The sequence below is a fragment of the Triticum urartu genome, chromosome 2A (genome assembly GCF_056163025.1).
Source record: "Triticum urartu cultivar PI428250 chromosome 2A, HENAU_Tu73, whole genome shotgun sequence".
Classification (NCBI taxonomy): domain Eukaryota; kingdom Viridiplantae; phylum Streptophyta; class Magnoliopsida; order Poales; family Poaceae; genus Triticum; species Triticum urartu.
Genome location: NC_141874.1, coordinates 683438265 through 683452225, shown reverse-complemented (window position 1 = coordinate 683452225; position 13961 = coordinate 683438265). Strand labels below are relative to the sequence as shown.

Genomic DNA, 13961 nt, shown 5'->3' with positions numbered 1-13961 from the left:
AGATATTATCTCACATCTAGATGTAATATAGACATACCCATATAGGATGGACTATTTCCACTATCCAAATCGCCAGCGCTGCCTGCGTCCGATCCTCTCGTCGTGATGGATTCCTCCGAGGTCGAGACTGCCGAGAAGCCCTCCGGCACGGCGGAGCACCCCTGCGTGGCGCGGCTCCGGCACCGGCGGCTCCTCGCCTTCCTCCGGGACCAAGGCTTCCACGGCGCCTACGCCGAGTAATCAATCAAGCCACCGACCTCAGTAGGCAGCGAGATCCTTCCTTCCTTCATCATTCCTAACGCCGATCTACGCGGTTCCGTCGCGCGTGCGTGCATGCAGGGTGACGCGGCAGACGGGCGTGCACATGAGCCTGCGCCACCTGCGCGGCCTCGTGGAGCGGGGCCGCTGGGCGGACGCCGTCGCCTACCTGGAGCTCCACCTGCCGCCGCCGCCCCGCCAGCGGAGCTCCAACGCCGACCTCCTCCGCGCCTTCCTCGTCACGCACCGCCGCTTCGCCGACGCCGTCGCCGGCCACGTCGACCTGACCGCCCTCCCCGGCTCCTACTTCGAGCTGTGCCATAGCCGAGACGTCGGCCACGGCGAGCTGAGGCTCCGCGCCATCACCTTCCTCGTGCTCGGCTTCCCCCACATCAGGTACGCACCTCATCGACCGACCGGCCGGCCGGTGCACGTACGTCCTAGGCATCCTCAAACAACATTCGTTCACAACATTCATAACCGCACGCGCGCGCGCGTGCAGGGCCGACATGAACTGGGAGAGGGTGAGGAGCAAAGCATCCTTTGTTGTCTGGAGGTTGGCCACCGCCACCCCGGAGCTGCAGGGCCGCATCTCACTGCCGGCCGCCGCGCCGCACCAGCTACTTCCCGTTGCTCCTCCAGGGTAATGTTATGTATCGGATTTACTCCTTGGCGAGCGAGCGCTGCGACGCTCGATTCCCATGCGGGAATTGTTGGAACCGTGGGCCCCTTTTTCTTTCCTAATAAATCTCCCCCCAATCTAACCGTGGGGTCTTTCCTCAAATAAATCTCTCTTTCTTCCCCTGAGATCTCCCTCCAATCTCTCTCTCTCTCTCCTCCCTCTAATCTCTCTCCCCCCCTGATTTTAAGGGGGTGGGTGGGTGCATGCATCCTGCTTTTGTTTCATGGGCCTTACTTATGTTTACGGTTTGCATGCAAATTAAAAAAAGGAAATAAAGAAAAAGGAAACAACACATGGAACCGCTTCAATCTGGAACACAAGGCTGGTCGGAAAGCGAGCGCTCCGACGCGCGAGCGCTAATTAGCAACGCCCGTTATGTATCCCCCAAATCTCATTACTCCCGACCACTTAGACAGAGAGTTCTCGATCGGCTTCAGTAGTAATCAGCCTGGAGTAGTTCTAATTGCTCTTCATTCATATAGTTTGTGCCGCCGGAGGCCTCACGTGAAGAAGCAAGGCTCCCGGCCGCGACCAAAAGCTATCATCAGGGCCATGAGGAGGTATAAATTGTTTCTAGTATTGTTCAAGCGCAAATTGTACTAGTACGTAGTATTGTTCACGGGGGTAATCGACTGGTTTTCGCCCACATCTGAACATTCCCTACCCTTTGTAGCTACCTCATTGATCCTGCGGGTGAAACAAAAGGTACATATAATTAAGCCGCGTACCTACATCTGAAATTTCTAAATCCCACACCTTGGCATGCAGTTATTCACCATGTCTACCTATTGATGTGCAGTGTCTGATGAAAAAGCGCGTGAATCGCTGGCGGATATCCTTGGTAAAAAAGAAAACCTGCCTCTGTTCATGTTTTTATTTTGTGTATTAGTTAAGACCGGTACAACTGTTACGGTGATTGGCGATTTTAGGGGCCGTCCATCCACGCTAATCAAACGGTAGAGAAATAGGAGTTACGCAACTTAAATTACGTGGAATTACAAATAACCGTGGGACCATTACAAAATTTAGGTGGGACTAGTAATTTTCTAAAGGGCAAATCCGTCAATTTCCCTCCAATCTCACTCAAGGCCGATACATCTCCTGTTCACCCTCACCGTCGGGTCGGTTCCTCGATCGTTCCCCTCTCGGTTCGAAGCAGAAGGGTAGGATAGGGTGGGTTGGCAGAGGGGGTCGGGGAGGATGGCCGCTTGGGCGAGGAGGCGGAGCCAATGACCCCGGCGGTGGCGGCGGCGGAGTGGCCCCAGGGGCTGGAGGACCGGCGTCTGCTGCGGATCCGGTTCCTGGCCGTCAAGAGCTAGATCGAGCGCACGGCGTTGGTAGCCGTCCAGAGGAAGAGGAAGAGCACCCTGCGCCGGTTCGGCGGCCGTGGCGTCACGGAGAGGAGGCGGAGAGAAAGGCCACCGGTGGCCCCGTGAAGGTCGAGGAGGCCGCCGCCTCGTCGCGCTCACCTCGATCCACTTTTTCTCGCATGTGTTCGGTGCGGGCAGAGGAAATAGCAGAGGATCACGTCGACGTCGACGCCCGGGGGGTCGAAGGGAGGGGCGGCGGCCTGGAAGAGCGCGACGAGCAGCGAAGCAAGTCGGTCGTGGGGCTGGAGCAGCAGCACCACAGCCTCCTCGATCCCCTGTTCTCATATCCTATCCGTGCGAGCATGGGAAATAGCAGAGGAGCACGCACGTGTTGACGTCCGGGGAGTCAGAGGGGAGGCGACCTACCGGTGGAGCGCGGTGAGCAGTGGATCCGGTCGGTCGTGGGGCTGAAGCATCAGCGCCGCCGCTTCCTCCTTTCCTTTATCAAAGCTGAAATAGTGTCGTCGACGTCGTCGTTGATGGTGGCGGTCATGTTGCCGGGACGCCGTCAACACACCGGTGCTGCCGCTGCGGGTGGAACTATGCAAGTCGCTGCTGGTGCAACACTGCTGCTCATGGTGCCCAACGTCGTCGGCGCGCAACTCTCCTACCTTCTGCCCACCGGGTCACCCGGCAACGTCGATGGTTCAACAACATGGTGATCACCCGAATGCCCATCAAAATTGTTGGCATGTGTTGCGGCTCTCATGGTCCTACTGCCAACGGTGGGCGTCCAAGAGGCACTTGACCGCCGTGGCATCCCTCGTCCTCAAACTGCGCCGGTTCGGCGGCCGCTCTGGCAAGCACGTCCCATCGGTAGGTGGGCGAATTCAGCTGAAGGAGCCGGAGTACAGAGGTATACTTCCCCCTTCTCAGTGCTTTTGATTACAGTGATTAGAGTCAGTAGGTAGTGATTAGAGTCAGTAGGTAATACTGAACATGGTAAATTTCATTAGAATATGACTTGCAAGTTGATGGGTTCAGAACCTTTGTGCTGTGAAAAACAGTTATAGTAAGAGATTCAGACAATGTTCTTCTGATTAGGCACTGGACTAGCAAACTGTTTGGTACTGTCTGAGTCTTTACCCATAAAATGTGATAGTAATTAAGATCATATTATGCAAGAACCAAAGTGGTGCTGATTTATGATTAAATCTAGAAAAAGACTGATATTTGGTCACATGGATGAATGTTAATCCTTGTTGAGCGTGTCACTTGTATAGAACACAGTGAGAAATAAGGAAAGAGGACTGATATCTTCTCGTGGAGGTGTGGATGCAGGACCCCTCCAACGTGCCAAAGATTAGCACATGGAGCTGCCGGAGCCGGACGGCCCAACCTCACCGCCGACAGAAAAGCGCACGATGGTGCATGGAGTCATCATCCATGTTGGATCGGTGGAGGATCACATCACCACACGTTGTCACAGCTTCACTTTCTGTGTTTTTGATATGGTTGATGGCACCAGCCCTTCTCCTTTCGAAGATGGAGGTCACGGGTTTGCAGGGGACAGGCTGGAGATTTTTAGATTTAATTGTTTGAATACGTATATTTCATTTCATATTGTGTCAAGTCTTGCGTACTGCTCCCTCCGCTCCATCCGTTTCAAATTTGTGAACGGAGGGGTGCTTCATATGAGCTTCTATCTATAAACTTTTGTCCGCAATCTATTTGTGATAACTTCTCTCCAAGGTAGGAGCCACTTTTGTATGCTTACTTCTCGTGATTCATTCTTTGTTGTCAAATTCTCGTTCATTTGGTGAGCTTGTGTAATATATGTGTTCATTGATCATGGCCAAGTAAATCAAATTGAATTTCCTGTTAAGGTCTGATGCTTACAGCTAAACTGAACAAAATATATAGTGAAATAATCAACTGATAACAAAGCAAAGAAAAGGTTGCCCCCTAGTCCTTGGAGCTGAGTCCAGTTCTTAACCACAAGCTTCCTCAAGGATAAGCAGCAACAACAAAGATAATTTAGCTTTGCACGACCCTCGGCACTTTTTATGCAAATCTGAATAATCTCACTTGAATCTAATAAAAATGCATCAACTTCTATACAACTTTTTTATGCAAATCTGAATAATCTCACTTGAATCTAATAAAAATGCATCATCTTCTATACAGCTTCTAACGGCCGCCAGTAAAAACTGATAATCTTCTCTACAACAATCTAGAGCTCCTTTATCTTCTCTTGTTGTGCAACATCCTTCTTATCATGTTCTTGCGCCTTCCCTTCCAGCTCTTCTAACCACCCATCCTGAAATTGCACAGTTTTTTAAATCAAAAATTGCACTATGGTATTGATGTAAGCATATCTGTTTCCCCATTTACTGCTGCCTTGTGTATGGATCATTGTGAACATTAAAGATGATACCTGAGTTACTCAAAGCAGTTGACACTGCCAGATTATTCTTTTGAACTTTTGGAGTGATAGTGGGAGGCTGAGTATCTAGAGTTCCATTCACTGCCTCTGTAGATTAATATCTGCTCATTGTCAAATGACAGGAGAACACAAGGAACAAGATCCTACACATAGAGAACCACATATTTTTTGTTTAGGGTATAAGAAAGTATATACTCCCTCCGTATCAAAATATAAGATGTTTTAGTAGGCTAGTTTAGCCTACAAAAATGTCTTATATTTTGGTTCAGAAGTAGTACATGATATATTTCCATCATCTGTAACTACATGGTAACATAATGGCTATGGGGGGATGAGAACCTTCAGCTTTGCTTCATTTTTTTTTGCTGTCACTTGGTTCCAAACCCTCGCAATCAATATTTCACCAAATCATTTCCCTCAAAAGCATCCCGAACATCCATTACAAGATTGATATATGTTCCATTTTCGCTGCAAAACCAAGGAGTAAAATAACACTTGTTTACTCTCATGTCCTGGTCAATACGGACGAAGAAACACATACATCTACAGTCTATTTTACAGCAAGTAACTTTTGTAGATATAGAACAAGTTACCTACATGATACATGATACAGTGGGGAGGCAGGATACAAATCATAGAAATAGCAAATGTCTATGATCTAATATCCTTGGCATACAACCTCACAAATAAATTTGGAATCAGTCGTGAGGCCAGTAGGGTCAAAATTAGCATTCATTTGTAATAATTAGCTCATGGTTATCCAGATTTAGCAGGCAGGATTGCGCATTTTCAAGCATGATATGAATCATCCTGTGAACACACCTCCCGAGTTGGCAGCGACATCCTCGCATATCGAATTGCCAGCGGACCCATCGCCGGCATCACACCACCTTCGGCGCAGCAGTTCGGGAATTTCCACCCACAGCTTCTTCGAAACGGCACAGTAAGGCGAAGCAGGTGATGCACCACCGGTGGCCGGTGATGGGTCGGTGTAGAAGAGTAGTGGTATCCGATCCTTCAGGCGAGGTGGGCGGTGGCCGGCGGCTCCGATCCCGCGGGTGAGGCTGGCGGCTCCGATCCCTCCAGTGAGGAGGGCGGCGGCGTTCGAGCGGACTGGGCCGCGGAGGAGAGGGTTGTGGGTGAGGCGGCAACCGGGATCCCGCAGATGAGAACGGGGCGGCGTTCAACCTGGCTGGGCCGGGTGGATCGGAGGAGCTCCGATCTGGTGGTGGCGAGGATTGTGGAGGGGATAGGAGCAGGAGAATACGGGGGTGGAGCGATTGTTACGTGCGGGATAAGATCGTGGGGGCTGGATTTTTTTTTCTTTTCATGATTGACTGGTGGGGGTCATAGGCTGCCAAGGGCCGCAAATTTGGAAAAGTGGCGGGATTATATTTTCAATGAAGGGGGAAAGGTATTTTTTGGCGTAAACACGTGAAATATTTTCAGAAAATTAGAAAATATCGGTGAGGGCCGGAACGAGCAAGATCGGTGCTTGTGGGTCCGGACGACTGAAATCGGTACTTGTGGGTCAGTACAAGTAAGATCGATAGTAACGAGTCTGGAAGACTAAGATAGGTACTTGTGGACCCGTATGAGTAAGAATGGTACTTGTGGGCACGGATAACAAAGATTGGTACTTGTGGTTTCAACGACTAAGAGCGATATTAGTGAGCCCAAACGAGTACGACCGATACTTGTGGGTCTGAACAACTAAGATCGATAGTAGCGAGCCCGAATGATTAAGACCGATACTTTGTGGGTCCGGACAACTAAGATCGATGCTTGTGGATGAGAATGACTAAGATCGCTACTTCTGGGTCCGGACGATTAAGATCGATAGTAGTGGGCCCAGACGACTGAGATCGATAAAAGCGAGCCCGAATGCGTAAAATGGTATTTGTGGGTCCAGACGACTAAGATCGATACTTGTGGGTCCGGACGACTAGGACCGATAGTAGTGAGCCTGAACGAGTAAGACCGATACTTAAGTCCGGACGAGTAAGATCGATTGTAGTGAGCCCGAGCGAGACTGGTACTTGTGGGTCTGGGCGAATAAGATTGGTATTTATGGATCTGTACGACTAAGATCGATAGTAGTGGGCCCGGACGAGTAAGACCGGTATTTGGGGGCTATCACACTAATAATGCTATGGCCTTCCAAACCCACAACTAGCACTATGGGTCGTCTGATCCCTCAACTAGCACTATGGGTCATCCGAATCCAGAACTAGCACTATCGGTCATTCGGGTCCACACGCACAACGATGGGTTGTTCAGTCCCACAGCTAGCACTATGGGTCGTCTGGACTAACAACTAACACTGAGTTGTCCGATCCCCCAACTAGCACTATGGGTCATCTGAACCCAGAACTTAGCACTGTCGGTCATCTGGGTCAACAAGCACCATGATGGGTTGTCTAGTCCCACAACTAGTACTATGATTCTTCGGATCCCACAACTAGCACTATGGGTTGTCCAATCCCGTAATTATCATTATTGGTCGTGTGATGCCACTACTAGCACTATGGTTTGTTCGAACCCAGAACTATCAGTATGGGTAGTCTGAACCCACAACTACCTTTAAAGGTCGTCCTGATACACAACTACCACTACGGGTCATGTGGTCCCTCTACTAATACTATAGGTAGTCCTGACACACAACTACCACTACGGGTCGTCCAAACCACGACTAGCACTATGGGTCACTCGGACTAACTACTACCATTATGGGTCATCGCAACCACGACTAGCACTATGGGCCATACTGTGTAGGAGATATGCCCTAGAGGCAGTAATAATAGTTATTTTGTATCTCCAAAGTTTGTAATGAAAGTTTATGTTCCATGCTATAACTGCAATGATTCTCGATTCTGCAATAACACAAGGCTCGGAGGGAAACTCATGTGCACGTGTGGTATAATAAACTGTAAAATGTATTCCTAGTCATGCCTCTAAGACTAGCTCAAGTATTGCATGATGATCCTGTTTTCTTGATCATGGGCATGTCTATGCCAGCAATTTTGAGGGCACATTGTTAGAAGAACACTTGTGTTGAATCGATCCGAATTGATGTTATGCTATGAGATACATTCTTTAGTAGTTAATCGTTAATAACACACAGAAAGTTAATGTTTGCATAATTCCTTAGACCATGAGAGTATCGAGTTCCTTCGTACTTGCTTCGTGAACTTTGGGGTTTGTTAAACGACATCCGTAACTGGGTGGCTATTACGGCGGCTTACGGGTTCACGAAAAAGTATGGCAAGAAACGAGATAACTCAAGATTGGGATTTGCTCTTCCGACGATGGAGAGATATTCTCGGGCCCTCTCGGTGTTACGGTATCCATCATCGTCTGGCCAGACACAATGTGATTTGATCATAGGGATGCCGGAACATGGAAACGAGAAAAGAGAACAAAACCGGTAACGAGGTAACTAGCATAGTGGACAAGTTGTTGATCCACATGGATGCAAGTAAATATCACCTTGGGTGTTTGTAATATATCGTGAAGCAACATGAATCGCACACGGCAACTGGAGATTCACTCGAATATTTATTCGTGTGGGTATAGGGGTCAATATGGGTGTCCACGGCTCTAATGTTGATCATTGATCGGAAAGTGTTTCGTGTCATGTCTATGCTTCACCGAACCTATAGGGTCACATGCTTAAGGGTCATCTATCTGCAGAATACTACACAGGGAGTCTGAGAGAAAGTCACTGGAAAAGTTTCAGAGACAGCGGAAAAGTTCCGGAGAGAACAACGGAATAGTTTCGGTAAAACTGAAAAGTTGTTTCAGGGTATACCATTAAGTCAAATTGGTTTCGGCACGCGCCTGATAATTCTTGGAGGATGCCAAAATTATTCTGAAAACTTCTGAGAATTTTCCGGGATAAAAACCGGAAATGTTCCGAAGCCGCCGAAACCGGTTTGATTGCTTTTCGCAGATAAAGATTACTAATCCGGAATTGTTTCGGAACATGTCTAAAATGGTCATGAATTTGAATTTTGCTTCTATTTTTTTCTATTCGCCAAAACTTAACTTTCCCAGATGAATATAGGGTAGTGTGATTTTTTGAGAATTTTTATGGATTTTTTTGGGCCAAATTTTGACCTAAAATGCTCCTGAATTTGATTTTTTTTTTTTTTTTTTTTTGCAAAACTTCTTCATTGCAACGCCCAAAGCCCCCAGCCCGCTAGCAGTCCGCTCTCACGCCATGGCCATTAGGGAAAAATAAAATAAAAATCTTGGAAAATATATGACAAAAATGAAATAAATCATGGAAGTGCCATGAAGATGAAAATCACTAAAAAGTACATATTCAGTAAACAAGATCTTGGATACATGGCAGAGTTAGAATAACCTAACAAGTTCTCAGAAGGAATTTCTAGTACACAATTAACTACGAGGCAGAGGTAGACAGCGGTGGCTGTCCGGTGAGACAAAGTTAGACGACCGCGCTGTCCGGCGAGGCGGGAGGTAGACGATGGCGGCTGTCCGATCCAATAAGACAGGAGGTAGATGATGACGGCTGGCCGGTGAGTTGGAGGTAAACGACGGTGGCTGGCAACTGTCCTGTACACACACCAATCCGATGGTTCGAACACCAGACAAGAAGAATAAATTGTTAATGAGTAAAAATCTATAGTGTGCATAAAACGATTGTAATAAAGGTCTGCTATATTCCAGCACACAGATCCCTTAATACCAAAAGTAATGCATGTGCAGGGTCAAAGAGAAATCCGCGTACTGGTATGCTCTCATTTAGCTTAGCACCACCTATAAGACTTCCCTTCTGGGAGTTACTGGGATAGATATTATTGCCGAATTTATTGTTTTGTCACTCTTCCAAGCCATGTCCTTTTTTTATTCACTTGAATAACCAGCCTATTGACCCAAACTGTATATGTGTCATTGAACAAACTCCAAGCAACAAGGCCACATGGAACAATTGGAGCACCATCAGCGGTTACCTCAGGTGCACAATCCGATGTCAAATGTGCAGCATTCTTATACCACAGTTGTTTGTCACCTTGACTTTTCACATACCTAGGAAAAAACGAGCAACCATTGGTCTGAGTATGTCAACATAATTTGTTCCGACAGGGCAATAGTCAATACAACAGTATAGTGTGCCTGCTAATGTATAGAGCTAAATGAATACACAAGATCCAGTCCTATGGTGTCCTATAAAAAAGAGAATAGAAGGTAGGAAATGAATATTTTCAAATTCCTTGCGAAGCACTGAACTAGATATGACAATCTCATTTTCAGAAAGGAGTGCCATCTTAGAATGCAGCTAATCTAGCAAAAAATGTAGATACAGGTCTCAGCAAAATGAACCACATGTTATGCAACTACTGTACTAAGTCAAGATCCCTGTTGTATGCTCAAGTGATTTAAGTCAAGATCCAACCTGAAGTTTGCAACAGAAGGGAATCTGCACAGAGACAGCTGGATCCAGACTAAGCTTTCTTTCTGTACTATCTAGGCTGAGCAAAGTGTCAACCAAAGTATCTAAGCTGATCACTCTTTAAGCACACGCTCCACAATTATGTTCACAAAGAAAGGATATATGGTGCTACATTGCAAAAAAATGTACTGAAGGCTCACTGTGGACACTGCAGAAATAGATAAGGAACATGGAGACGGTTTAAATCTTTACTCCAGCAACCAAAAATTGTTTTCATATTAGAAATATATGGAAGCAAACACAATACTATTAAGAAGACAAATATCATACATGAATTGACAACTAACACTGTTGTAACTCATGTCCCATCACAATTCACAAGGTCATTTACAATATATGACACAGCAGAATGGACATTGCAATTATAAAAACCGTATTCAATACCGAATTTTGATTTTGGTACTCGTGTGGAAACTGAAGTGAAAATGACTACAAGGTTTTGAATTACAAGCATAGCAAGAAGAGCGAACTAGATGATTATGCTTTTTTTTAGAATGGAGGCACATGCCCGGCCTTAAAATGAGGCCCTTAGAGTATTCCAACGAAGGTTTGACACGGGGCGATGGGAACAAAAGCAAATAGGTTCGATACATGGCCGGAAAGGCCTCACAAGCGAAGAAGCGCATGCTAATACTAACTATCACACCACAGCACCAACGAAAGCACCGTACCCAAGGACTGTGATATGCTAAGCACATGTTTCCATGATTAGAGAAGTCATAAGCTTGCTCTCAGTATACTTATTATTTTTCAGTGATAAGGATTTAATTAACCATGTCTAGGCATAAGCAAGCAAGATTTCAGATTTAGACTCTCACAGCTACTCTAATCATGCATGCCAAGAATTCGTACAACTGGTAAATCACCCTATTCAAGTGCTGAAATGAATATAATTAAACAGCAGTAGATTTCAGCAAACATCCCCTCAGGCCGGCCTTAATATGTTCAGACTTGGGAACAGGCAAAATAACAGAGCAAAAGTACTAGAGCGATCAGGAAATGTATTGCTCTGAACATGCAGTTGATTGGGCGTAGTTCGGTGGCAATCAGAGCATGGGACTGCCGCGCCGCACGACGACGCGAACATGAGGATCGGAGGAGCTAGTAGGACATATATGCAGCTACCTGTAGTCGGCGGGAAGCTCGCCGGCGGCGAGGTAGTACGGGCGATGGACGTCGGAGGGGAAACCGCTCGAGTAAACAGGAGGGAACTGCGCAGACTGAGGCAGTATGGTTTCCGGCGTACGGTGGAGAGATCGATCCTCTGTCGCCGGCGGCAGGTTAGGGGGCGCCTGGGAAGCGGAGGCTTCCGCCGACTCGGCGCGCCGCGGTGGAGGGCCTGCAGTACTGGTGGCCGGCCGGATCCCTGCGGCAGGAGCGAGAGGAGGGTGGCGGCGGCGGCGGCTATGCGAGGGGATTGAGATTGGATTCGTCCGTGCGCGGGGACGGGGACGAACTTGTCGTGCGGAACGGAACGGACGGAGCAGCTCAATTACTAATTTACCCTTTTTACAGAAAATAAATCTTTAAATGACTTTCCCAGATCTAACGGTCCGAAAAATTTCGAGGTGGAGTTATATGAAATTACTAGTCGTAACTCGCCAATCATCGTAAAAGAGCTCTAAGACCGGATATATAGAGATTAAAAACACATCTCTCAAAGAGCAGCATCATCCACATAGCCAGAGCAAAAGAAAGATCGATGCGGGTCATTTGATTTCGATGTTCGATAACCAACTGTTAATTAGTCAGCCACATCCAGATTATACAGATCCGGTCACTCTGCTTAATTATTTATACTGTACTGTTGCCTGTTGGATTGGATGGAAACTATGTATGCGTACGTGGAAATTAACTGATGAATTTGCGTGGCATTCAGATGAAACTTTAAAAGCTGGCATAATTCCCACGGCACCTTATCCAGTAGGGAACCAAGGTAAACTCACATTTGTTTCGTTCCCATATCCCTCTCTTTAGCTTTGTCATTTTGCCAGTGTGCCTTAACTTACTATCTATCTATAGGCTTTTTAATTTACTGCCTCTGTAATGTATTGGATTATTTTGGGCCACATCGGCAAGCTATTTTTCTTTCTAATAACAACTTGAACATACCATAGCTTATTAGTATGCTACCTTGATGTTGTTCATCCGAAACGCAATTCATCAGCACTTGGCTACCGGCCTGCTGCAGGAGTGTCTGGTGCTACACCCTTGCAGTTGCAGAGAGCGTTGGCAGTCCTCGGGATCTCACCGGCAGAGATAAATCCAGGTAAATTAAATTAGTTGAGCACTCACTCTGCCAAGCTGCTTGCCGACACTTCTAATTCCAAAATTTGTCGACCGCAGATGATCCAGCCTGCCAGCACATATCTGCTACTTTGAAAGCTGCAAAAATGCTTGGGGCCTCATCACCGACAAATGCAGCAGGTAAATTTGTTGATCCAGACATTGTTAGTTGTTATAGAGCACCAAATTTATTTCCAGGTCTCTGTATGCAGTATGCACATTTCTGATAGTTTTATGTGATTGCCATGTTACAATTGCATTAATCTGGTTGTATGAATGGCAGTGCTGCTTAATTGCTGATGTCTTTCATCATCTGGTTTGTATATAAATTCATCTTATAAATAATTTGATAGATACAAAAAAAACCGAATTCCTGCTTTTGTTTGCTCTTTCGCTTATGTTATGTGCTCCCATAGTCTTCCGGACTGTAATTTCATCCAGGAACTGCAAATATTCAGACAACAAATCAAAGTAAATCAAGTTCAGACTCTTCTCTTTCAAATTTACACAATCCTCTTGCTCCTTCAGCTTTGGTACTTAAAATGGATGTTCATTGTTTCTTTTTTCGGATTTTTCACTGCTAGAGAACTTTACATATGATTGAAGGCATCTTTTATACCGTGATAATAGCTAATTCAGTTATCTTACTAGCACTTATTCGAGTGAAGCACGTTCTCACACCAAGAGAAAAGATACGAGCGATGAAGTGACTACGACAGTCGAGGAAGTGAAGCGGCAGTGGACCACAGCGGCATTTGGTGAAGCAAGTCCGGTAAGAAACATACCGGGTTTTTCCTTCCTAGTAGTAATGTCAGTGCGTTGACCGTTTTGTTTTGTTTTGTTTCTTTATAGTATAGTAACAATAATGCAAGTATTTTTCCTAAGCTTAGTAGGGTAAAATCCATGCATCTCGCTACAAGAGACGCAATGCACCGGTTTAAATGGCTTAATTTGTTCTTGTGCTATGATGTTGTATGAATCAATCATCCTGAAGTTGTATACGGGGCGTCTCCTCGGAGAGTTAACAGCTGTGAACTTGGTTCGAGTGCAGGTGGTGCCCATGGTTGAAGCTGCGGCGAACGGGACCAAGTCGAACTAGTCAGGTCCATAAACTGCCACCGCTGCTGCTGGATCGTTTGGGCCGCTCATCACGTCACCTGCTCGAGGCTTGCATGTCTCGCAAAACTTCTACGTACAACACTGTTTCGTGATCATGCAACTATATATATGCTACTAGCAACTACTACTGCTTGTGTTAGGATTACTATCGATTATGTATGCCAGTGACATGTGAGCTGCTGGGTGAAATTTCTTTGGTTATTTTTCATCGAACAATCCGAAGCACCTATCTTAAGACGTACTCTCCCCGTTCCATAATTCCAATTATGGAATGGAGGGAGTAATCATCTAGGCGGTCTGAATGAAATTTTACCTTTCTTCCTACCACCTTTTTTTAGATGATGGAAGGATTGTTTTTTTTTTCTTAACCTATCTTGCAGC

The 13961-nt window shown here is 46.4% G+C and overlaps 1 protein-coding gene and 1 long non-coding RNA gene across 3 annotated transcripts; one reads left to right on the top strand and one right to left on the bottom strand.

Moving 5' to 3' along the window:
- On the top strand, positions 1–13750 carry LOC125534073 (uncharacterized). Of its 2 annotated transcripts, none has more exons than XR_015615236.1 (11): positions 1–236; positions 340–654; positions 761–901; positions 1423–1500; positions 1614–1645; positions 1740–1781; positions 12055–12111; positions 12367–12444; positions 12522–12602; positions 13113–13233; positions 13513–13750. XR_015615236.1 is itself a non-coding variant. In XM_087540123.1 (11 exons), the coding sequence occupies exons 1-11, from the start codon at positions 106–108 to the stop codon at positions 13558–13560; spliced, it is 1107 nt and encodes a 368-aa protein (XP_087396249.1). In that variant the 5' UTR covers positions 2–105; the 3' UTR covers positions 13561–13750. The 2 variants fall into 2 exon arrangements, 1 of the variants encoding a protein (XP_087396249.1); XM_087540123.1 differs by having other exon boundaries at positions 2–236; positions 13130–13233.
- On the bottom strand, positions 9051–11632 carry LOC147986702 (uncharacterized). The gene is made up of 3 exons (XR_015615235.1): positions 11301–11632; positions 9676–9751; positions 9051–9277 (listed from the first exon to the last, which is right to left on the bottom strand). It is a non-coding gene; the product is annotated as an uncharacterized LOC147986702 (long non-coding RNA).
- Positions 13751–13961: the final 211 nt, after the last annotated feature.

Bases quoted from the DNA above. Each gene is read 5' to 3' on its own strand.
- LOC125534073 (XM_087540123.1), top strand. From the start codon at position 106: ATGGATTCCTCCGAGGTCGAGACTGCCGAGAAGCCCTCCGGCACGGCG. The intron at 12,112-12,366 runs GTAAACTCACAT...GGCCTGCTGCAG, and splicing joins TTATCCAGTAGGGAACCAAG to GAGTGTCTGGTGCTACACCC. The intron at 13,234-13,512 runs GTAAGAAACATA...GTTCGAGTGCAG, and splicing joins CATTTGGTGAAGCAAGTCCG to GTGGTGCCCATGGTTGAAGC.